At 44.8% G+C, this 25,656-nt stretch overlaps 1 protein-coding gene across 1 annotated transcript in view; it reads right to left on the bottom strand.

Annotated features, from left to right (window-relative positions):
• Positions 1-6,360: 6,360 nt before the first annotated feature.
• LOC126295450 (uncharacterized) overlaps positions 6,361-25,656 on the bottom strand; it is an 87,924-nt gene continuing 68,628 nt past the window's right edge. The window contains exon 2 of the mRNA XM_049987951.1: positions 6,361-9,740. Within this exon, the coding sequence (XP_049843908.1) occupies positions 9,344-9,739 (396 nt within the window). The 5' untranslated portion in view covers position 9,740 and the 3' untranslated portion in view covers positions 6,361-9,343. The remainder of the gene's footprint in view (positions 9,741-25,656) is intronic.

The raw sequence follows: 25,656 nt of genomic DNA, 5'->3' as shown, positions 1-25,656 counted from the left end.
CTTTTACTAGTTGTTCCATTCGTCTGTAAAGGATTCGTGTTTGTATTTTGCAGCTGTGACTTATTAAACTGATTGTTCGGTAATTTTCACATCTGTCAACACCTGCTTTCTTTGGGATTGGAATTATTATATTCTTCTTTAAGTCTGAGGGTATTTCGCTTGTTTCATACAACCTGCTCACCAGATGGTAGAGTTTTGTCAGGACTGGCTCTCCCAAGGCCGTCATTAGTTCCAATGGAATGTTGTCTACTACGGGGACCTTGTTTCGACTCAGGTCTTTAAGTGCTCTGTCAAACTCTTCACGCAATATCACATCTCCCACTTTACCTTCATCTAAATCCTCTTCCATTTCCATAATATTGTCCTCAAGTACATCGCCCTTGTATAGACCCTCTATATACTCCTTCCACCTTTATACTTTCCCTTCTTTGCTTAGAACTGGGTTCCCATCTGAGCTCTTGATACACTCCTGGAAATTGAAATAAGAACACCGTGAATTTATTGTCCCAGGAAGGGGAAACTTTATTGACACATTGCAGGGGTCAGATACATCACATGATCACACTGACAGAACCACAGGCACATAGACACAGGCAACAGAGCATGCACAATGTCGGCACTAGTACAGTGTATATCCACCTTTCGCAGCAATGCAGGTTGCTATTCTCCCATGGAGACGATCGTAGAGATGCTGGATGTAGTTCTGTGGAACGGCTTGCCATGCCATTTCCACCTGGCGCCTCAGTTGGACCAGCGTTCGTGCTGGACGTGCAGACCGCGTGAGACGACGCTTCATCCAGTCCCAAACATGCTCAATGGGGGACAGATCCGGAGTTCTTGCTGGCCAGGGCAGTTGACTGACACCTTCTAGAGCACGTTGGGTGGCACGGGATACATGCGGACGTGCATTGTCCTGTTGGAACAGCAAGTTCCCTTGCCGGTCTAGGAATGGTAGAACGATGGGTTCGATGACGGTTTGGATGTACCGTGCACTATTCAGTGTCCCCTCGACGATCACCAGAGGTGTACGGCCAGTGTAGGAGATCGCTCCCCACACCATGATGCCGGGTGTTGGCCCTGTGTGCCTCGGTCGTATGCAGTCCTGATTGTGGCGCTCACCTGCACGGCGCCAAACACGCATACGACCATCATTGGCACCAAGGCAGAAGCGACTCTCATCGCTGAAGACGACACGTCTCCATTCGCCCCTCCATTCACGCCTGTCGCGACACCACTGGAGGCGGGCTGCACGATGTTGGGGCGTGAGCGGAAGACGGCCTAACGGTGTGCGGGACCGTAGCCCAGCTTCATGCAGACGGTTGCGAATGGTCCTCGCCGATACCCCAGGAGCATCAGTGTCCCTAATTTGCTGGGAAGTGGCGGTGCGGTCCCCTACGGCACTGCGTAGGATCCTACGGTCTTGGCGTGCATCCGTGCGTCGCTGCGGTCCGGTCCCAGGTCGACGGGCACGTGCACCTTCCGCCGACCACTGGCGACAACATCGATGTACTGTGGAGACCTCACGCGCCACGTATTGAGCAATTCGGCGGTACGTCCACCCGGCCTCCCGCATGCCCACTATACGCCCTCGCTCAAAGTCCGTCAACTGCACATACGGTTCACGTCCACGCTGTCGCGGCATGCTACCAGTGTTAAAGACTGCGATGGAGCTCCGTATGCCACGGCAAACTGGCTGACACTGACGGCGGCGGTGCACAAATGCTGCGCAGCTAGCGCCATTCGACGGCCAACACCGCGGTTCCTGGTGTGTCCGCTGTGGCGTGCGTGTGATCATTGCTTGTACAGCCCTCTCGTAGTGTCCGGTGGGTCTGACACACCGGTGTCAATGTGTTCTTTTTTCCATTTCCAGGAGTGTACATTGCACACATCTGAACTTGTTTCATTTTAAATGGGGTTGCAACGCGGAGGTCAACCAACTGCCGCAACAGAGAGAAGCATTGCAGGGGAAGCATGTTTTTCAGGTACCTATCCAAACTGTGGATAGTTAACTTTCTTATCTGGGAAGGAGTGGTAGGTATCACTTGCGATGCACCACGAATTCCTTCGTCATTCATTCTAAAACACACACACACACACACACACACACACACACACACACACACACACACACACACACACACACACACACGCGCGCGCGCGCGCACACACACAGACACACACACCTTTGAGCACACCAACTGGTGGGCGACTGCGTCAGCAACACCAACAGAGACGTCCAGGTGAGTAGCCAGGTGTTTGATTGCGATCCGTGGATCACCTCGAATGAGAGTGTCCACACGTTCCGGCGTTGTAGGAGTCACAGCTGTGTGCGGCAGGCTGGCAAGGGGGAGAACGGTCTGGTTTGTGCGGCCCTGACAGTCGTCTCGGCCAACGACTCGCCGTGCTTTTGTTCACTGCCAGTTCTCTGTAGATATTCAGCAAGCTCCTACGAATACCTACGATGCTCTGGTTTTCCGCCAAAAGAAAGTCAGTGTCAGCTCTCTGCTTGCAGTACACCTACGTTATAGACGCCATTTTGAAGGGTACATATAGCACCACCACCTATCAGACATTCATGAAACTATAGTATAGGAAGCGGAAATATTCCACGATGTCTTATAACAAATCCCGGATTTGTTTAATCGAAACTGGCCTAGAAAACAAAATGAGCTGCTTTACTTAGTGAACGCCCCCGTACTTTCTTGTCGCTGCCAAGTTTTACTTAAAATACTTCACGAATCATTAAACGAAAATGGACAGCATATTCTGTAGCCACACCTGTTAGCCGCGTGGTCCGAGGCGTCTTGCCACGGTTCGCGCGGGTTCCCTTGTCCCTCGTGCATGGGTGTGTGTGTTCTCCTTAGTGTAAGTTAGTCTAAGTTAGGTTAAGTAGTGTGTAAGCCTAGCGACAGATTACCTGAGCAGTTTGGCCCACAAAAAATTTCATATTCTGTAAATAAAGAATCAATTTTAGAACTTCTCTGGTGTGGACGTCACGCCTGTAAGGGTGGATTGTTCTGTGAGATAATGGAAGACATTTATGCGAGATGCGTACAACAGTTTCCACAACGAAACTTTGCCTCGATATCTGGCAGAAGCTCCAAAGAGATTCTCGTCGTATGTGAAGTATGTTAGCGGCAAGAAACAATCAACGTCTTCTCTGCCCATAACAATGGAGATACTATGGAAGACAGTGCTGCCAAAGTAGAGTTGCTAAACTCAGCCTTCCGAAATGCCTTCAAAGAAGAAGACGAAGTAAATATTCCAGAATTCGAATCGAGAACAGATGCCAACATTAGTAACGTAGAAATAAATATCCTGGGAGTAGTGAAGCAACTTAAATGACTCAATGAAATCAAGTCTTCTGGTCCAGACTGTATACTAATTAGATTCCTTCCGGAGTACACTGATGCATTACCTCCATACTTAACAATCATATACAACCGCTCGCTCGACGAAATATCTGTACCCAAAGACTGGAAAGTTGCACAGGGCACAGCAATATTCAAGAAAGGTAGGAGGAGTAATCCACTAAATTACAGGCCCATATCGTTAACGTCGATATGTAGCAGGATTTTGGAACATATATTGTGTTCGAACATCATGAATTACCCTCGAAGAAAACGGTCCATTGACACTCAGTCAACATGGGTTTAGAGAACATCGTTCTTGTGAAACACAACCAGCTCTATATTTGCATGAAGTGTTGAATGCTGCTGACAAGGGATTTCAGATCGATTCCGTATTTCTGGATTTCCGGAAAGCTTTTGACACTGTACCACACAAGCGACTCATAGTGAAATTGTGTGCTTATGGAATATCGTCTAAGTTATGTGACTGGATCTGTGATTTCCTGTCAGAGAGGTCACAGTACGTAGTAATTGATGGAAAGTCATCGAGTAAAACAGAAGTGATTTCTGGCGTTCCTCAAGGTAGTGTTATAGGCCCTTTGCTGTTCCTTATCTATATAAACGATTTGGGAGATAATCTGAGCAGCTGTCTTAGGTTGTTTGCAGATGACGCTGTGGTTTATCGGCTAATAAAGTCATCAGAAGATCAAAACAAACTGCAAAACGATTTAGAAGAAATATCGGAATGGTGCGAAAAGAGGCAGTTGACCCTGAATAACGAAAAGTGTGAGGTCATCGACATGAGTGCTAAACTTCGGTTACACGATAAATGAGTTTAATCTAAAAGCCGTAAATTCAACTAAATACCTAGGTATTACAATAACGAACAACTTAAATTGGAAGGAACACATAGAAAATGTTGTGGGGAAGGCTAACCAAAGACTGCGTTTTATTGGCAGCACACTATGAAAATGTAACAGACCTACTAAGGAGACTGCCTACACTACGCTTGTCCGTCCTCTGTTAGAATACTGCTGCGCGGTGTGGGATCCTTACCAGATAGGACTGACGGAGTACTTCGAAAAAGTTCAAAGAAAGGGAGCACGTTTTTAATTATCGCGATATATGGGAGTATTACAGAAATGATTCAGGATTTGGGTTGGACATCATTAAAAGAAAGGCGTTTTTCGTTGCGACGGAATCTTCTCACGCAATTCCAATCACCAACTTTCTCCTCCGAATGCGAAAATATTTTGTTGGCACTGACCTACATAGGGAGGAACGATCACCACGATAAAATAAGGGAAATCAGAGCTCGCACGGAAAGATGTTGTTGTTGTTGTGGTCTTCAGTCCAGAGATTGGTTTGATGCAGCTCTCCATGCTACTCTATCCTGTGCAAGCTTCTTCATCTCCCAATAGTTACTGCAACCTACATCCTTCTGAACCTGTTTAGTGTATTCATCCCTTGGTTTGCCTCTACGATTTTTCCCCTCGCGCATCCCTCCAATACTAAATTGGTGATCCCTTGATGCATCAGAATATGTCCTACCAACCGATCCCTTCTTCAAGTTGTGCAACAAGTTTCTCTTCTCTCAATTCCTATTCAATACCTCCTCGTTAGTTATGTGATCACGGAAAGATATAGGTGTTCATTCTTTCCGTGCGCTTTACAAGATTGGAATAACAGAGAATTGTTAAGGTGATTCGATGAACCCTCTCCCAGACACTTAAATGTGATTTGCAGAGCATCCATGTAGATATAGAGGAACGAATGCTCGCAGTACAGTAGGTTCTCCATTCTTAGACGTGGAAATCAGTGACGGTTGACGGTTAGTGTACTGACCGTTACATGAAGAAGCAGATGCTGCAAGATCACCATGAACAACTGCCAAGGTCTTTGCTGTTCATGATTCCCGTCGGTGTGACACTGATCTTTCGGTGGCATTCCCCGGGCCGAGCTGTCGTTTCGTATTGAGGTGCCTTCATTCGCTGCAGATTGTATTGTAATATTGACTGGTAGATTTGGAGGGGTGGATACCAAACAGCGAGGTCAGATTAGGGAAGGATGGAAAGGGAGTCGGCCGTGCCCTTTCAAAGGAACCATCCCGGCATTTGCGTAAAGCGATTTAGGTAAATCAAGGAAAACCTTAATCAGGATGGCCTGAAGCGGGTTCGAACTGTAGACCACCGAATGCGAATCCAATGTGGTAACCACTGCGCAACCTGGGTCGGTCTAATATTGACCTCCGTGTCACTGGTAGAGACTATTGCACTGAAACTCGAACTGCCGAAAACTGTCTGAAATCACTTTCTGAAACTTATGTGAAATCGTGCTAAACGATAGTTCAGAACAAGCTCCAGTGATCTCTATGCTACCTGGATATTGAACTTCAGCCATTCTATCCTGCCAGCCATAAATGATCATATTTCGTTTCTTGCCAAACTACAACATGGCTGCTAGGAAATGTCACTAGAACACGAAAAGAAAATACTTTTCAATTCCTGTCCCTCATAAGCCTATTACTTCATATGTTGACATAAAGTTCGAAACAAGAAATCAGTCTGCAATTCTTTGTCAAATGCCCACGGATGGAAATTAGTTTACCAAACTACTATAATGGCGGACGATGCAAAGCACGTGTATTTGCACACACGCTGCAGTTCTACATTCAGAGACCAGACTTCTACATCCAGGTTGTGTAGAGATCACTAACTCCCTCATGGTAAATCACACTAATTTTCGTCTTCTTCTAATGTCTCTTAAACACTGTTAATTAACTTATTTCTCCAGCCGTAAAATGTAAAAATATTTTGTGTTACAGTCTGCATCTTTACGAGGTTTGTTTTGGGTATTGGACTTACCGTAGTAAGTGTTCTTTTTGTTGTTCTCGTACAATTCATGTACCAGTAGCTTTGTAACGTTAGTGTTACTTTATTGTTCATTCTATGAATAATTACTTTAACATTTCATGGGTGACTCTTATAGGATCTAAATAAATCAGTTTACACTTGTTTTAAACATTTTATTGAACGCTGTAGTGGGATGTGTACAGTGATTTTTGAAAATGTTATTTGTAACTTACTGAGAATGATGAACAAACTAGTTTAATTCCAGTGTTGCTGAAAGTAAAAATCACTTCTGACTGCCTGCCACTGAACGTCAGTGAGAGAAATTCATAGTCTCGTACCAGACTTCAAAATACAATGGCCATCATCTTTGTCTCTGTGACCATTGTGGGATTGGATTGAGAAACATTTCTGTGTTTCACTTGCATTGTGCAGTTATTTGTCAATCTGTATTTAATGAAACTGTAAAACAAAAACTCTAATGCCACTACATGCAAGCCATAGGTTTCCGTCAAGCTGCACTACTCGAAAATTATAAATGTCTGTATTAGAATTTACACTCTAAGACAAAATCCGAATGAGTCGGGACACGGTAGATGTGATGCGCGCGTACAGGCAAACAGACAAAGGTTACAATTTCAGAAACATTTGATGATTTATTCAGGAGGAAGAGCTCAACAAATTGAGGAAGTCAACAGTGTGTTGATCGACCTCTAACCCTTATTCACGTAGTTATTCGGCTTCGGATGGATCGATTGAGTTTCTGGATGTCCTCTTGAGAGAAATCGTGCCAAGTAGTGTCCAATTGGTGTGTTACATCGTCAGAATCCCAAGCAGGTTGGAAACTCCAAACCTTCTCAGTTGGGAAGAGATCCGGCTGCCTTGCTGGGCAAGGTAGGGTTTGGCAAGAACGAAGACAATCATGTGCGGGCGGCCATTATCTTGCTGAAGTGTAAGCCCAAGATGTCTTGCTGTGAAGGACAACAAAAACTTGGCGTAAGGGTGCTGTAAGGGTGCCGTGAATGACAACCAAGTAGGCCCTGCTGTGAAAAGAAACAATACAATTGGTTGTCAGGCTGTATGGTTAGAGACAGTCACATTGACTTCCGACCCCTGTCTGCGGAGTCTTCGCTTGTCGTATGGGATCAGTTCAAAGCGTAACTCATCACTGAAGACAATTCTGTTCCAGACAATGAGATTCCAGGCCGAAGACGTGTCTGGAGTCGCGCCTGACAGCGGTGAGATATTAACCTGTCTGTCGCGCATCATACACCCTGACAACCAGGACAGGTGGTCTGAGGTGCCACTTCATTTCATAGCACGGCCTCTTTGGCCTTCGTACACGGCACCGTTACAGCACAGGGCTAAGTCGACGATAATCAGTGCCCCATTTTGTTGCCTGTCATGGCAACGCATCCTGGGCTTACGTTTCAGCAAGATAATGCTCACCCGCACATGACAAGAGTTTCTACTGCTTTTCTTAAGGAGGGGGTAGGACATCAAACGGTCCGACTTGGTGCAGGAGAGGGACCACAGGACATTTTAATTTCCACTGTCTATACTTTTACAAATAAATTCATAAAGCTTTGTCAGCATGAGCAGGAAGGATTCAGGATTCACAGTCATAGCAGTGGAAGTTCATACACATAACAAAATAATTTTCTGTTACAAGTGAATTTTCATCAGTTTTTCACTCACTATTTGTTGCTATAGGTACACTTTTCTTGATAAGTAAGAGAGATACTTCAATGAACTTTGCAAAGATTTCGAACCATACTTACAGGTGTATGAAACTCTAGAATTTTCCAAATCTATTAAAAACTGTGGTAAAAATTGATTTTTTCTCAACATGAAGTTTAAATTTTTTCATAATTTAAATAAATTCTACAGTTTTAAACACCTGGAAGAATGATTTCTATACTGTGCAAAAATCATCGAAGAATCTCTCTTACTTATGAAGAAAAGTGTACCTATAGCAACAAATGGTGCCAATAGCAAGTGAAAAAAATGATGAAATTTTACATGGACAAAAAATTATTTTATTACAGTTTTTGAACTTTCACTGCTATTAGTGTAAATCTTGAATCCTTTCTGGTCATGCTGGCAAAGTTTTATGAATTTCTTTGTAAAAGTATAGACAGTGGAAAATAAAATGTCCTCTCCTGCTCCAAGTCGGCCCATTTGACATTCCACCCCCATTACAAAAACAAACCATTATTTGAATGTTTTATTTCTTTAACATATGTTTCATGACCCTCAACTGTTCACAAACTCAGTTGGCCAACTTTAGGCTTGAAAATGGCACATGAGGCCGAATCCTGGATTGTACTTAAATAAACCATAAAAGAGTCAAATGGCGGTGTGTTCCTTTACTGTTGCTCGGCAACATCAAAAACTGTTCTCTAGTGCTTCTCTTCGTGCTGGCCAAACCCTACATTGACCAGCAACGTCACTGGATCTCTCCAAATGCAGTATTTTGGGCAAGGAATTCAAACCATCTAAGGATTTGACGACCAAACGCCCCAATTGGACGGAATCTGGCATGATATTCACCCGAGGTAAATCCTATCACTGCTTCCATGCAGGCCAAAGCTGGACTAACGAGGTGTTGACTTGTTCAGTTTGTGAAGCACTTTCTCGTGAATAAATCATATAATTTTGTGGTAAATACAATCATTAGTGTGTATGCATATGTACATCACTTCTACAGATTTACGTTCCATTCGGATAATTCCTTTGTGGCATGTCTTTATTTCCCATCTTAGACGGTTAGACGGTATTTTCTTCATATTAGTGTGCAATATGCAATATGGGTTGCCATACAACTGAGTAAATACCTCCCCCCCCCCCCCTGTAATGTTTTTGCGCTCTTTCCACTGTAGGAAGAGAATCTCCGCATCGACAAAAAAATTTCATACAGCACGAATCACAACTGGAGCCCCAGGTACAAACACCTGTGTGTCAGCTGAAAACTGGCAAAGTAATGTGGAGATTTGGTCCCTATAATGCTTGGTCGTCAGTATAAAGTCCGCTGATACTCAGGAGAGATGTACATCCCAATGGTACACCTCAACGTGACAAAGTGGCCCCACTGATGTCACAGCCATACGTCGCGTTTGGAGGTATCGGCAAGTGGACGGGCTGTCACGCCTCGGAGGCGGGGAGCACCGTGGGCTCGTCGACGATCACTTTGGTGGGCTCGTCGACGATCACTTTGGTGGGCTCGTCGACGATCACTTTGGTGGGCTCGTCGACGGTCACTTTGGTGGGCTCGTCGATGATCACTTCGGTGGAATCGCCAACGATCACTTTGGGCTTCCGGCGCCACCAGAGGAAGAAGATGCCGATGGCGAAGAGCACCCAGAGCGCCAGCACTCCCACCACATAGAGCGGTGTGCGGTAGTAGTCGCTCTGCTCCGTATTGGGTATCTCCTTCCACAGCAGCGGGCAGCAGACGAAGCACATCAGGATGATCACCACACCCGCCACCAACGGCAGAGCCACCATCGCCACGATCAGCCGCCACCAGCACACGTGCATCCTGCAGACAGCCCGACACATGGTTAGCACCTTGTCAAAAAATTTCAGCTAACTACATAGAGGTTTCATGTACACTGATGAGCTGAAACATTATGACCACTTGCTTAATAGCTTGTTTGTTTGTCTCTGGTACGAAATGCTCGACAGATTCTGCCTATGAGGAATCCAGCAATTTGTTGGTAGATTTGTGGAGGTATATGGCATTATATGTCTATGCATATGTCACATACACACATCAATAAAAGTTTTGCATCACCTCAGTTCGAGAGTTCTGGAACCTGTACAGAATTTTTGCTATAGAAATCAACATGAACATCATTTTTATCACTCATGAAAACTTCACACTGCATGTTGTACCACCATACAGCGAGACCTCCAGATTGCTGTACACACCTGTACCTCTAGTACACGGTAGCACGTTCTCTTGCATTGATGCATGCCTGTATTCGTTGTGGCATACTATCCACTACTTCATCAAGGAACTGTTGGCCCAGATTGTCCCACTTCTCAAGGGCACTTCAGTGTACTTGCCTCAGAGGGGTTGGTGGGTCACATCATAAACAGCACATTGAACCTATCCCAGGCATGTTCGATATGGTTCGTGTCTGCAGAACATGCTGGCCACTCTGGTCGAGTACCAGAGGCGTACATCGGCCCGACATAATGCGACCCCAAAACATCAGGGAACCTCCACCTTGCACCACTCGCTGGACAGTGAGTCTAAGGCGTTCAGGCTGGCCAGGTTGTCTCCAAACACGTCTCCGACGATTGTCTGGTTGAAGACATGTGCAACACTCATCGGTGAAAACAATGTGATGCCAATCCTGAGCGATCCATTAGACATGTTGCTGGGCCCATCTGTATCGCGCTGCATGGTGTTGTGGTTGCAAAGATGGACCTCGCCGTGGATGTCGGGAGTGAAGTTACACATCATGAAGCCTATTGCACATAGTCGAAGTCATAAAAAGACGTCCTGTGGCTGCACGAAAAGCATTATTCAACATGGTGGCGTTGCTGTCAGGGTTCCTTCCAGCCATAATCCGTAGGTAGCGGTCATCCACTGCCGTAGTGGCCCTCGGGCGCGCTGAGCGAGGCATGTCACATCAACATCCGAACAACATCCAGGAAGCACAAAGTAACAATGCGGACGCGACCGAACCGCGGTATTGACTGTCTAGACATGGTTGAACTACAGACAACACGAGCCGTGTACCTCCTTCCTGGCAGAATCACTGGAACTGATCAGCTGTCGGACCCCCTCCGTCTAACAGACGCTGTTCATGCACGGTTGTTTACATCTTTGGGTGGGTTTAGTGACATCTCTGAACAGTCAAAAAAAATGGTTCAAATGGCTCTGAGCACTATGGGACAGTGGTCATCAGTCCCCTAGAACTTAGAACTACTTAAACCTAACTAACCTAAGGACATCACACACATCCATGCCCGAGGCAGGATTCGAACCTGCGACTGTAGCAGTCGCACGGTTCCGGACTGAGCGCCTGAACCGCTAGACCACCGCGGCCTGTGATACAATATCCACAGTCAACATCTGTCTTCAGGTGTTCTGGGAAATGGTATGATGCAAAACATTTTTTGATGTGTGTGATTCGCGTAAGTAATGGGACGCTGCTTTGCATACACGGTGATAGCGCAGCGCTCGATAGCGACCGAGATAGATGACATAGGACCAAGCGAATCTGGTCGCAGAGACATCAACATGACTTCACTGTAATGCTCCTCAAAGTACAATTCTGGCTCCAAGACAAGGACAGTTATACTGCTGGGAGACAATATCTGTCGGAGATCATGAAGGGATACAGGCAGTTCGCAGCTGGCAGCGTGTCTTCGATTGCTACTACTGATCCCCTTCAAGCACACGAGAATGCCTCCCATAGTGTCTGTGGCGCGCTTCTCGGTTCGAGCCGCTATTCACGTCGATGACGACATTTGTGAAGGTGACCACCGACCTAGTGTAGCAAAACTGTGATTCATCCGAAGAGCTGACACGTTCCCATTGATCGACGGTCGAATCTTGATTGTCACCTGCCCAATACAGTCGTCACTGACGGTGTAGTGGGGTCAACATGAAAGGGTGTTCTACTGAGGAGCTCCATGTCCAACATCCTACAATGAACAGTGTACTCCAAACCACTGTGCGTGCACCACCATTGCGCTCTGCCAGCAGAGGTACCACAGATCACCATCCGTTCAACTATACAGAGCAGACAGGCGTCCGAACCCCATGTTCTGTGAAGAGTCATGGACATCCAACCATTTGGCACCTAGTTTCACTGCCCTTCTACCTCTTTCCGTAGATACGACAGTAGCACGTGAACATTCGACCAGTTTCGCCACACTCGTACACAGGCTCTGTGTAATAACATTCAACCCTTTGTCAAAGAGGGTTATCTCAATGAAATTCCCCATTTGCAGCCCACATCTTCACTAGGGCGATGCCCTGTTTGTGTGTGCTCCACTTATGTATTTATCAGTGTTTATATGCAGACTGAAGTGACTACTGAAAATGTGTACGAAGACTGGGAGTCGAACCCAGGTTTCCTGCTCGCTAGACAGATGTGCCGTTTACTACTGACTGAGGTTACGAGTTGGTCAGCACACTGGACATTCGGGAGGACGACGGTTCAAACCTGCGTCCAGCCATCCTGATTTGGGGTTGGGTTGTTTTTGAGGGAAGAAACAAAACTACGAGGTCATCGGTCTCATTGGATTAGGGAAGGAAGTCGGCTGTGCCCGTTCAAAGGAACCATCCCGGCATTTGCCTGGAGCGATTTAGGGAAATCACGGAAAACCTAAATCAGGATGGCCGGACGCGGGATTGCACTCGACTTGCTATGATAGTTTCTGACACGGTGTTGCGGACGGGAAGCATTAGTTGGTGCACATCAAGAGCCCGCTTCGGCTGGAGACCGTGTCGAGAAGAAGGCGCGTCAACATCCAGCTTCTGCAACAGCGACGGCCGACAATGAGTGACTGTCGCCACCTCCTCGACCGACGACTTCAAACCGTCAGTCAACCAACAAGGAAGACTGGAAGCACGTAAAGTTTTAGAACTGTATGGCGGACCTCAGCTTTTCAAACTGTTCAATCTGCCTCACAAAATTACAGCAACGTAGCATGAACCTTCGTTGCTCATTGTCCCAACTGCATTACCAAGCAGGGTCCCTTCCTTTTCCAGAATGAACTAGAGTGACGTTGAAATTCAAACGCCAGCATTAAAGTAATATCATTCCATTCCACTGCTTTAATTTCAAAGTTCAGTTAAAGTATTCATAGCTGGCTACAATATTTAGATTACACAAGCACAAATTAAGAGTGCGAGTTTTGTTACCATATTTTAGCTTACCTGTGACTGCAGCTCAGCTTGGTACGTACTAAATTTTACTACTGTTAATTGTTCAGAATCATTTTATTCAAGTTCAAAGTTAAATCTCTTATTTCTAAATTGCTTAGATTCGAGTAGCTTTTGAAATGATTGTTGAGGTAGCCCAAGACTAACCTTATTTTATTGAATTTCGTAGTGCTTCAGAAACTAAGTTCACTATTAATTTCAGTCAGTAAATCAACTTTCATTTTCCTGGTTTTGTTAATTCTTTTGCTAAATTAAGTCAGAGTGTAGCGAAATTTATTACTTCTGACAAACATCCAGTTTTCACACTACACGTGTCAACCTTCAATTGCCACGCTTTTAGTGTTAATTATATGTGCATTAATCTTTCATTTTCAGTAATTATAGTAGTTGTCTATATGACTGGCGACCGTAATTTTCCCCAAATCTCAAATATCTAACTAACGCCAATTAATTGTTAATGTAACGACCACACATTTACTTTCCTTATTAATTTTATCCTTTTCTTAAAATTAATTTCCACCAGTTTCATTTGCATTTTTCCTTTCATTTAGATGAAACCCTTTCCTCCCGCTTTACTGACAAATTATCTTCGGTGACGATTACTTTTCCCAACTTTCCATTAGGTGCGCGCGGTTTAATTTTTCACTCTCATTAAGGTCGATAAGTGAGGGGGAGGTTACAAGTTCAGTAGAAATAAGGTCTGTTTAGTCAAACGTTAGCATACGAGTGTAAGTGGGATAACAGTTTGTGAATACATAGTTATGGTAATACGTAGATCTTTATAGAGTGGGAGGAATCAATCCGCTGTGAGCTCTATCTGCAACAGCATTGAAGCACTATGCCTCGTCGACGTGTGTGTCGTCATCGTCGCCACCGCATGCCAGTTCATAAACACATAATTAGCCTTGAATACAAACTTGAAGTAAATGGCACTGCACAACCTGTTATTCTTAATGAACCTATTTTCTTCCGTGGTTGTCGAGTTCATTTTTCACTCCATGTCGCAACTGGAGCAGCTGGCAGAGGATGGTTTACACTCGCTATTGTCCGCTGTGAGAACGCATCGCTACCTGGACTAGAATCTTTTGCCGACCGAGATGTCATCGCCTACAGGACTTGAGACTGTGGAATCGACCCGAAGACTCAAATTAGACCTAGTTTTGTTTATAGTAATATGCCTTTTACTCCGTATACCCGCTCATGTTGAAAAGTTTCCAATGATGAGAAAATACACTCCTGGAAATTGAAATAAGAACACCGTGTATTCATTGTCCCAGGAAGGGGAAACTTTATTGACACATTCCTGGGGTCAGATACATCACATGATCACACTGACAGAACCACAGGCACATAGACACAGGCAACAGAGCATGCACAATGTCGGCACTAGTACAGTGTATATCCACCTTTCGCAGCAATGCAGGCTGCTTTTCTCCCATGGAGACGATCGTAGAGATGCTGGATGTAGTCCTGTGGAACGGCTTGCCATGCCATTTCCACCTGGGGCCTTAGTTGGACCAGCGTTCGTGCTGGACGTGCAGACCGCGTGAGACGACGCTTCATCCAGTCCCAAACATGCTCAATGGGGGACAGATCCGGAGATCTTGCTGGCCAGGGCAGTTGACTTACACCTTCTAGAGCACGTTGGGTGGCACGGGATACATGCGGACGTGCATTGTCCTGTTGGAACAGCAAGTTCCCTTGCCGGTCTAGGAATGGTAGAACGATGGATTCGATGACGGTTTGGATGTACCGTGCACTATTCAGTGTCCCCTCGACGATCACCAGAGGTGTACGGCCAGTGTAGGAGATCGCTCCTCACACCATGATGCCGGGTGTTGGCCCTGTGTGGCTCGGTCGTATGCAGTCCTGATTGTGGCGCTCACCTCCACGGCGCCAAACACGCATACGACCATCATTGGCACCAAGGCAGAAGCGACTCTCATCGCTGAAGACGACACGTCTCCATTCGTCCCTCCATTCACGCCTGTCGCGACACCACTGCAGGCGGGCTGTACGATGTTGGGGCGTGAGCGGAAGACGGCCTAACGGTGTGCGGGACCGTAGCCCAGCTTCATGGAGACGGTTGCGAATGGTCCTCGCCGATACCCCAGGAGCAACAGTGTCCCTAATTTGCTGGGAAGTGGCGGTGCGGTCCCCTATGGCACTGCTTAGGATCCTACGGTCTTGGCGTGCATCCGTGCGTAGCTGCGGTCCGGTCCCAGGTCAACGGGCACGTGCACCTTCCGCCGACCACTGGCGACAACCTCGATGTACTGTGGAGACCTCACGCCCAACGTGTTGAGCAATTCGGCGGTACGTCCACCCGGCCTCCCGCATGCCCACTATACGCCCTCGCTCAAAGTCCGTCAACTGCACATACGGTTCACGTCCACGCTGTCGCGGCATGCTACCAGTGTTAAAGACTGCGATGGAGCTCCGTATGCCACGGCAAACTGGCTGACACTGACGGCGGCGGTGCACAAATGCTGCGCAGCTACCGCCATTCGACGGCCAACACCGCGGTTCCTGGTGTGTCCGGTGTGCCGAGCGTGTGATCATTGCTTGTACAGCCCTCTCGCAGTGTCCGGAGCAAGTATGGTGGGTCTGACACACCGGTGTCAATGTGTTCTTTTTTCCATTTCCAGGAGTGTACATGTATGGATGAAAGGACTTGGTGTACTTGCTGAAGATGTAACTGTAACTGGTGATATTACTTTGTATTATAATTATTAATAAAGTGTTATTTTTGACTCCTGTAACCGGGGGCGTCGGCCCAAAGCCGCTAGATGTATATCTGGTAATCGGGGGCTCAAGGATGCAACAATTTCATAGAGAAACGAATATAGTGGGGACGTTACACAGCACAGCTGTACGCCGGCGATATTCTACGCCACGTTTTGTTGCCCTTCATGGCAAACCACCCTGAGCTTACATTTCAGCAAGATAATGGCCGTCCGCAGAAGGCGAGAGTTTCTATTGCTCGTCTTCGTGTTTGCCAAATCCGATCTTGGCAAGCATGGTCGAGACCGCTTGTACCATTATGGGCAATGCCGTACAATCAGACCGAAATTTTGACAATCTAACGTCGCCATTGAACACAACTTGACACAATACCACCCAGGAGAACACCGAACAGTTCTATTAGTCAATGGTAAGCCGAATAACTGATTGCATAAGGGCCACAGGTGGGGCAACTCGGTTATTGACTTGTTCAATTTCTGAAGTTCTTTCTTTTGAATAAATCGTCCCATTTTTCTGAAATTGTAATCACATGTTTGTTTTTAGTAGGGCTAACAATGAAACATCGATATACCGAACTTCCAGAAAACATAGATATTCATTTGTGACATGTTTTACGCCTTTATATGCATGTGTCGAAATCAGAAAGACACTATCGAGTGCCGATATTTTTATTTAAAATTATATTTTTTTTCACAATTTCCTTTAAATATTTGTTCTTTTGAAACTGAAGTAGGATATAATTTTACTTTCACTGTATGAAGGAGTCTTAAAACTTTTTGAGGTTTCATCACGACCAGTCTTTCTCTTTATGAAACGTCACCTTAGAAAAATTATAAATGACTGTGCTTAAACTGACGCACAATATTTTTTAGCGCAACGCAACCTGACTTTTAATAATCCCTGCAAAAGAATGGCCCTGATTAACAATAGCCTATACCTTTCATGAATCACTTACTTCGCAAAAATCTTCATTACTCGAACTACTGCAATACAGCGAGCGCCAATACTGTCAGCTAAATAAAAGATTCTAACTACTGAAGTCACTGATCTGATAGGCATAGTTAGCAAATGAAAGATTTTGATAGAGAACAAACAATGTATTTACCTGAATAGTGTTCAAAAGTCATAATATATATATACAGGGTGTTACAAAAAGATATGGCCAAACTTTCAGGAAACATTCCTCACACACAAGGAAAGAAAATATGTTACGTGGACATGTGTCCGGAAACGCTTACTTTCCATGTTACAGCTCATTTTATTACTTCTCTTCAAATCACATTAACCATGGAATGGAAACAAGGCAGCAACTGAACGTACCAGCGTGACTTCAAACACTTTGTTACAGGAAATGTTCAAAATGTCCTCCGTTAGCGAGGATACGTGCATCCACTCTCCATCGCACGGAATCCCTGATGCGCTGATGCAGCCCTGGAGAATGGCGTATTGTATCACAGCCGTCCACAATACGAGCACGAAGAGTCTCTACATTTGGTACCGGGGTTTCGTGGACAAGAGCTTTCAAATGCCCCCATAAATGAAAGTCAAGATGGTTGCGGTCAGGAGATCGTGGAGGCCACGGAATTGATCCGCCTCTACCAAACCGTCGGTCACCGAATCTGTTGTTGAGAAGCGTACGAACACTTCGACTGAAATGTGCAGGAGCTCCATCGTGCATGAACCACATGTTGTGTCGTACTTGTAAAGGCACACGTTCTAGCAGCACAGGTAGAGTACCCCGTATAAAATCGTGATAATGTGCTCCATTGAGCATAGCTGGAAGAACATGGGGCCCAATCAAGATATCTCCAACAATGCCTGCCCAAATGTTCACAGAGAATCAGTGTTGATGACGTGATTGCACAATTGCGTCCTTCAATTGGGCCAACTGGCGATGAATCGAGGAAGTACAGTACATAACTGACGAAACTAAAATGAGCTCAAACATGGAAATTAAGCGTTTCCGGACACATGTCCACATAACATCTTTTCTTTATTTATGTGTGAGGAGTGTTTCCTTAAAGTTTGGCCGTACCTTTTTGTAACACCCTGTATATCAGTTCATGACATCCAGTCTTACAAATTTACTGTCTCCGATGGACACACGTCCAGATCGTCCGCTCTCAAAACTCCGCCATCTCTCTCCCCACATCCACCACTGCTGGCGGCTCACCTCCAACTGCGCAACGCTACGCGCTGTTAACAGCCAACTGCCCAACACTACAATAACGAATGTTACAACAACGCTAACCAGCCACTGACTGCACACAGCACAGCCAGTGATTTTCATACAGAGCGCTACGTGGCGTTACCAATATAAAAACCTAAACAGCCTACTTACATTTTTAACTGTTTTTAACTGTGTGAAGCAAGTATAGGAGGCACAAAAGAGCAACACCGACTGCACTGGGGACTGTCGGTGTGAATGAAAAGATTTCCGATGTGTACAAACAGGACACCAGTTGCGTTAAAAAATATTTTAACGCAACTAGTATGTTATTTCTTCACATCGACATTCCTGAAAAACATTTTCTGAAAATTGAGAACAAAGATATCAATGACAATATTGGTGGCTGTTGTGGACGGAGACGTGTGAGGGGAAATGCTAACAAAATCGGCGCTCGGCGCTACGAAACAGAAGGTGCAACGTTTAACTTCACCACACGCAGTACACGCAGTTTCGACGCTACGACTGCTAGGTCGCTGGCTGACTTAGAACTACTTAAACCTAACTGACCTAAGGGCATCACACACATCCATGCCCGAGGCAGGATTCGAACCAGCGACCGTAGCAGTCGCGCGGTTCCGGACTGAAGCGCCTAGAACCGCTCGGTCACCGCGGCCGGCTTCAATTCTTACTCTAAGGGGGATAAGCAGGATGCTAGCTTTTTGATTTACAGAATATCTAATAATAAAACAGTATTTGAGAAAAGTAGGGTTAAGCTATAGGGAGAGACGGGTCATATACAATATGTACAACAGCCGAGAGGAAATAATAAGAGTGGACACCAAGAACAAAGTGCTCGTATTTTAAGTAGGCTGTTAAGGTTTTTATGTTGGTAACTCCACGTAGCGCTCTGTATGAAAATAACTGACTTTGATGTGTGCAGTCTGAGGCTGGTTTGCATTGTTCGTATTTGCTATTGTGTTGGGCAGTCGGATGTGAACAACGCGTAGCGTTGCGCAGTTAGAGGTGAGCCGCCAGCAGTGGTGGATGTGGGGAGAGAGATGGCAGAATTTTAAGAGCGGACGATCTGGACGTGTATCTGCCAGATACAGTAAATTTGTAATACTGATATATATATATTGACTTTTCAACATTATTAAGGTAAATACATTGTTTGTTCTCTATCAAAATCTTTCATTTTCTTACTGTGCCTTTCAGCAGTTAGTGCCTTCAGTAGTTAGAATCTTTTATTTAGCTGGCAGTAGTGGCGCTCACTGTATTGCAGTAGTTCGAGTAACGAAGATATTTGTGAGGTAAGTGATTCATGAAAGGTATCGGTTATTCTTAGTCAGGGCCATTCTCTTGTAGGGATTATTGAAAGTCAGATTGCGGTGCGCTAAACATATTGTGTGTCAGTTTAGTGTTGATCAGAATAAGTAAAGAGAGAAATGTCTGAGTACGTTCAGTTCTGCTCAGCTCTTTGAAAATCAAATAATGTAAGAGGTTTATCAGCACAGTAATTCAATAATTTTTCTAAGGGGACGTTTCAGTATTAAAAGGGTGTGAGACAAGGAATTAGCCTTTCGCCTCTACTGTTCAATCTGTACGTCGAGGAAGCAATGATGCAGTTAAAGGAAAGGTTTAGGAGTGGAATTAAAATTCAAGGTGAACGTATATCAGTGATACGATTCGGAAGAAGAATTACATGACCTGCTGAACGGAATCAACAGTCTGAGTACAGAGTATGGACTGAGAGTAAATCAAAGAAAGAGGAAAGTAATGAGAAGTAACAGAAATGGGAACAGCGAGAAACTTAATATCACGATTGACGGTCTCGAAGTAGATGAAATTAAGGAATTCTACTACCTAGGCAGCAAAATAACCAATGGCGGATGGAGCAAGGAGGACATCAAAAGCAGGCTAGCACTGGCAAAAATGGCATTCCTGGCCAAGAGAAGTCTACTAGTAACATAGCAGTTAATTTGAGGAGGAAATTTCTCAGAATGTACTGTGTGATGAAAAAGTCAGGATAAATTTGAAATCTAAATAAACCAGAGAATAATGTAGATAGAGAGGTAAAAATTGACACACATGCTTGGAATGACATGGGGTTTTATTAGAACAAAAAAAAAACACACAGTTCACAAAATGTCCGACAGAAGCGCGTCGTTTGGTGATGATCGTGTGCTCAGCCACCACTTTCGTCATGCTTGGCCTCCCAGGTCCCCAGACCTCAGTCCGTGCGATTATTGGCTTTGGGGTTCCCCGAAGTCCCAAGTGTATCGTGATCGACCGACATCTCTAAGGACGCTGAAAGACGACATCCGACGCCAATGCCTCACCATAACTGCGGACATGCTTTACAGTGCTGTTCACAACATTATTCTTCGACATATTGAGCATTTTCTGTAAAAAACATCATCTTTGCTTTCTTTTTTATGCTAATTATTGCTATTCTGAATAGATGAAGCGCCTTCTGTCGGACATTTTTGAACTTTTGTATTTTTTGGTTCTAATAAAACCCCATGTCATTTAAAGCATGTGTGTCAATTTGTACCTCTCTACGTACATTATTCCGTGATTTTTTCATTTTTTTTAAATTTATACAGACTTACAAAGGAAACAAAAGAAATGTTCAGAGTAGGTATTAAAATTCATGGAGAAAAAATAAAAACTTTGAGGTTTGTGGATGACATAGTAATTCTGTCAGAGACAGCAAAGGACCTGGAAGAGCACCTGAACGGAATAGACAGTGTCCTGAAAGGAGGATACAAGATGAACATCAACAAAAGCAAAACGAGGATAATGGAATGTAGTCGAATTAAGTCGGGTGATGCTGAGGGAATTAAATTAGGAAATGAGACACTTTAAGTAATAAGGTGTTTTGCTATTTGGGGAGCAAAATAACTGATGATGGTCGAAGTAGAGACAATATAAAAAGTAGACTGGCAATGGCAAGGAAAGCGTTACTGAAGAAGAGAAATTTGTTAACATCGAGTATAGATTTAAGTGTCAGGAAGTCGTTTCTGAAAGTATTTGTGTGGAGTGTGGCCATGTACGGAAGTGAAACACGGACGATTAATAGTTTGGACAAGAGGAGAATAGAAGCTTTCGAAATGTGGTGTTACAGAAGAAAGCTGAAGATTAGATGGATAGATCACATAACTAATGAGCAGGTATTGTAAAGAATTGGGGAGAAGAGGAGTTTGTGGTACAACTTGACTAGAAGAAGGGATCGGTTGGTAGGACATGTTCTGAGGTATCAAGGGATCACAAATTTAGCATCGGAGGGCAGAGTGGAGGGTAAAAATCGTAGAGGGAGACCAAGAGATGAATACACTAAGAAGATTCAGAAGGATGTAGGTTGCAGCAAGTACTGGGAGATGAAGAAGCTTGCACAGGATAGAGTAGCATGGAGAGCTGCATCAAACCAGTCTCTGGACTGAAGACCACAACAACAACAACATGCACAAAACATCTACCGATTGCCGTCCCATTCGGATAATTTTTTTCCCCTCAGTGTGTATCTTAGCTCGTGTGAGACTACATTTCGTACCCCAGTCTGTTCCGTAATGAGGGGTAACGTCCCGTGCTTCAGCGTCGCCCGCTGTGTTGCCGGACCTTCCGCGAAGCGAGGCTTGACGTCGCCGGGCTACCTACGTTGCGGCCGCCTTCCGCATCCGGGAAACAACCAGACGAGAGTTCGTTCTCCGCCGCGAGCGAATTCGTTTCCCAACAGGAAATGACTAGTTTCCCCCGCGGGGGGCCCCTATTACGCATTCTGCGAATCCTACGCGCGTAGGAAAGACCAGCAAACGTCGCCAGCTTACTCGTAAGCTACCAAAGACGTTCACTCGACCGCCTTTTAGAACTTACAAATCAAGGACACAATACACAGGGTGGTCCATTGATCGTGGCCGGGCCAAAACTCTCACGAAATAAGCGTTAAACGAAAAACCTACAAAGAACGAAACTCGTCTAGCTTGAAGGGGGAAACTTCATGGCGCTATGGTTGGCCCGCTAGATGGCGCTGCCATAGGTCAAACGGATATCAACTGCGTATTTTTAAATAGGAACCCCCATTTTTATTACATATTCGTGTAGTGCGTAAAGAAATAAAAAGAAATGGTTCAAATTGCTCTGAGCACTATGGGACAACACCTGAGGTCATCAGTCCCCTAGAACTTAGAACTGCTTAAATCTAACTAACCTAAGGACGTCACACACATCCATGCCCGAGGCAGGATTCGAACCTGCGATCGCAGCAGTATCGCGGTTCCGGACTGAAGTGCCTAGAACTGCTGGGCCACCGCGGCCGGCGTAAAGGAATATGAATATTTTAGTTGGACCACTTTTTTCGCTTTGTGATAGATGGCGCTGAAATAGTCACAAACATACGTCTCATAATTTTAGACAAAAAGTTCGTAACAGGTAGATTTTTAAATTAAAATACAGAACGTAGGTACGTTTGAACATTTTATTTCGGTTGTTGCGCGCATCTCGTGGTCGTGCGGTAGCGTTCTGGCTTCCCACGCCCGGGTTCCCGGGTAAGATTCCCGGAGGGGTCAGGGATTTTCTCTGCTTCGTGATGGCTGGGTGTTGTGTGATGCCCTTAGGTTAGTTAGGTTTAAGTACTTCTACGTTCTAGGGGACTGATGACCTAAGATGTTAAGTCCCATTGTGCTCAGAGCCATTTGAACCATTTCGGTTGTTCCAATGTGATACATGTACCTTTGTGAACTTATCATGTCTGAGAACGCATGCTGTTACAGCGTGATTACCTGCAAATACCACATTAATGCAATAAATGCTCAAAATGATGTCCGTCAACCTCTATGCATTTGGCAATACGTGTAACGACATTCCTCTCAACAGCGAGTAGTTCGCCTTCCGTAATGTTCGCACATGCATTGACAATGCGCTGACTCATGTTGTCAGGCGTTGTCGGTGGATCGCGATAGCAAATATCCTTCACCTTTCTGCACAGAAACAAATCCGGGGATGTCAGATCCGATGAACGTACGGGCTGTGGTACGGTGCTTCGACGACCAATCCACCTGTCATGAAATATGCTATTCAATACCGCTTCAACCGTACGCGAGGTATGTGCCGGACATCCATCATGTTGGAAGTACATCGGCATTCTGTCATGCAGTGAAACATCTTTTAGTAAGATCGGTAGAACATTACGTAGAAAATCAGCATAGATTCCACCATTTAGACTGCCATCGATAAAATTGGGGCCAATTATCCTTCCTCCCATAATGCCGCACCATACATTAACCCACGAAGGTCACTGATGTCCTACGTATCGCAGCCATCGTGGATTTCCTGTTGTTCAATAGCGCATATTATGCCGATTTACGTTACCGCTGTTGGTGAATGACGCTTCGTCGCTAAATAATCGCGTACAAAAAATCTGTCATCGTCCCGTAATTTCTCTTCTGCCCAGAGGCAGAACTGCACACTCCGTTCAAAGTCGTCGCCATGTAGTTCCTGGTGCATAAAAATATGGTACTGGTGCAATGTGGCATTCTGAACACCGACGTTTTTTGATATTCCCGACTGTCGCGCAATTTGTCTGCTATTGATGTGCGGATTAGCAGCGACAGCAGCTAAAACACCTACTTGGGCATCATCATTTGTTGCAGGTCATGGTTGACGTTTCACATGTGGCTGAAGACTTACTGTTTCCTTAAATACCGCAACTATCCGGCGAACGGTCCGGGAGACTTGGATGATGTCGTCCAGGATACCGAGCAGCACACATAGCACACGCCCGTTGGGCATTTTCATCACAATACCCGTACATCAACACGATATCGACCTTTTGTGCAGTTGCTAATCGGTCTATTTTAACACGGGTAATGTATCACCGTCCGCACTGGCGGAATGTTACGTGATACCACGTACTTATACGTTTGTCACTATTAGAGCGCTATCTATCACAAAGCGAAAAAAGTGGTCCAACTAAAACATTCATATTTCTTTACGTACTACAGGAATATGTAATAAAAAATGGGGTTCCTATTTAAGAAAACGCAGATGACATCCGTTTGACCTATGGCAGCGCCATCTAGCGGGCCAACCGTAGCGCCATCTGCTTTCCCCCTTGAAGCTAGACTAGTTTCGGTCGCTGGCCACCAGACCCCCCAGACATGAACAGTACTGAGCATATCTCGAATGCCTTGTAAAGTGCTGTTCAGAAGAGATCTCCACCCCCTCTTGCTCTTACGGATTTAGCCCTGCAGGATTTATGGCGTCAGTTCCCTCCAGCACTACTTCAGACATTAGACGAGTCCACGCCACGTCTTACTGCGGCACTTCTGCGAGCTCGCGGTGGCCCTGTACGGTATTAGACAGGTGTACCGGTTTCTTCGGCTCTTCAGTGTAGTTAGCTTTTTGTATTATATACCGACAACGTCCAGCCTGCTAGAAGCTATTTTTAGAGTTGCCATAGGTAGCTGGGACCTCGTAGGGGCACTCTGAAATAAGGGTGTAGGAATGAAGTTAAAAATGTATTTAATTAGTTGGTACACAATATTTTTCAAAAGATTTCATCTTCGTAATAATAAAGAACAACCACCTTCAGCCACAAATCGTCACTGTATTAAAATGCACGATGCATTTCGACCCCTAAGAGGTCAACTTCAGGAGCTTTGACAGTCTACAACAACTTTACATTTCGCTTAATTCTGGGCCTGGCAAGATCACATTGTCATATTACAAAATGTCGCATTATGAAATATACATTTATAAAACTACCATTCATCGAAAAGTAACTTACTGTTTGTCGTAGCAGGTGTATGGCACTGGAGAACGTTTATGTACAAGTATACACTTTCTACTGCACAGAACATTTGCAGAAACATTTAGATACAGGACATTTTCGAACACAATTCAAAACAAGTCAAAGAATTTCGACCACGAAGATTGTTCATTTCTTATAAATACACCGATATTATTTACAAGGTGTTACATTAATTATTTACATAGATATCCTGAATAATACAAATATTTGTGAATGTGGTAATTGTGCCCATATTTTATGAATGTTTACGTTATTAAATACTTGTTTCTGTAGGAAAAAATAAACTTTTAAAATGACTGGAAAGATTGTGACTGCCAATCTCGGTTTGTTTCCTACAGAAACAAGTGTTCAATAACGTAACCATTTCAGAAAATATTGGCACATTTACCACATTCACAAATATTTGTGTTATTAAGGGCATCTACATAAATAAAGGTGGCAGGGGTAAAAGACTATTTACAATTTGTACAGAAATCAGATGGCCGTCTTAAGAGTCGAGGGGCATGAAAGGGAAGCAGTGGTTGGGAAGGGAGTGAGACAGGGTTGTAGCCTCTCCCCGATGTTATTCAATCTGTATATCGAGCAAGCAGCAAAGGAAACAAAAGAAAAATTCGGAGTAGGAATTAAAGTCCAGGGAGAAGAAATAAAATATTTGAGGTTTGCTGATAGCATTGTGATTCTGTCAGAGACAGCAAAGGACTTGGAAGACCAGTTGAACGGAATGGACAGTGCCTTCAAAAGAGAATATATGATGGACTTCAACAATAGCAAAACGAGGATAATGGAATGTAGTCAAATTAAATCAGGTGATGCCGAGGAAATTA

The sequence above is a fragment of the Schistocerca gregaria genome, chromosome 11, assembly GCF_023897955.1.
Source record: "Schistocerca gregaria isolate iqSchGreg1 chromosome 11, iqSchGreg1.2, whole genome shotgun sequence".
NCBI lineage: Eukaryota > Metazoa > Arthropoda > Insecta > Orthoptera > Acrididae > Schistocerca > Schistocerca gregaria.
The sequence above is the reverse complement of the archived record's forward strand: the minus strand, read 5'-3'. Positions and strand labels throughout refer to the sequence as shown.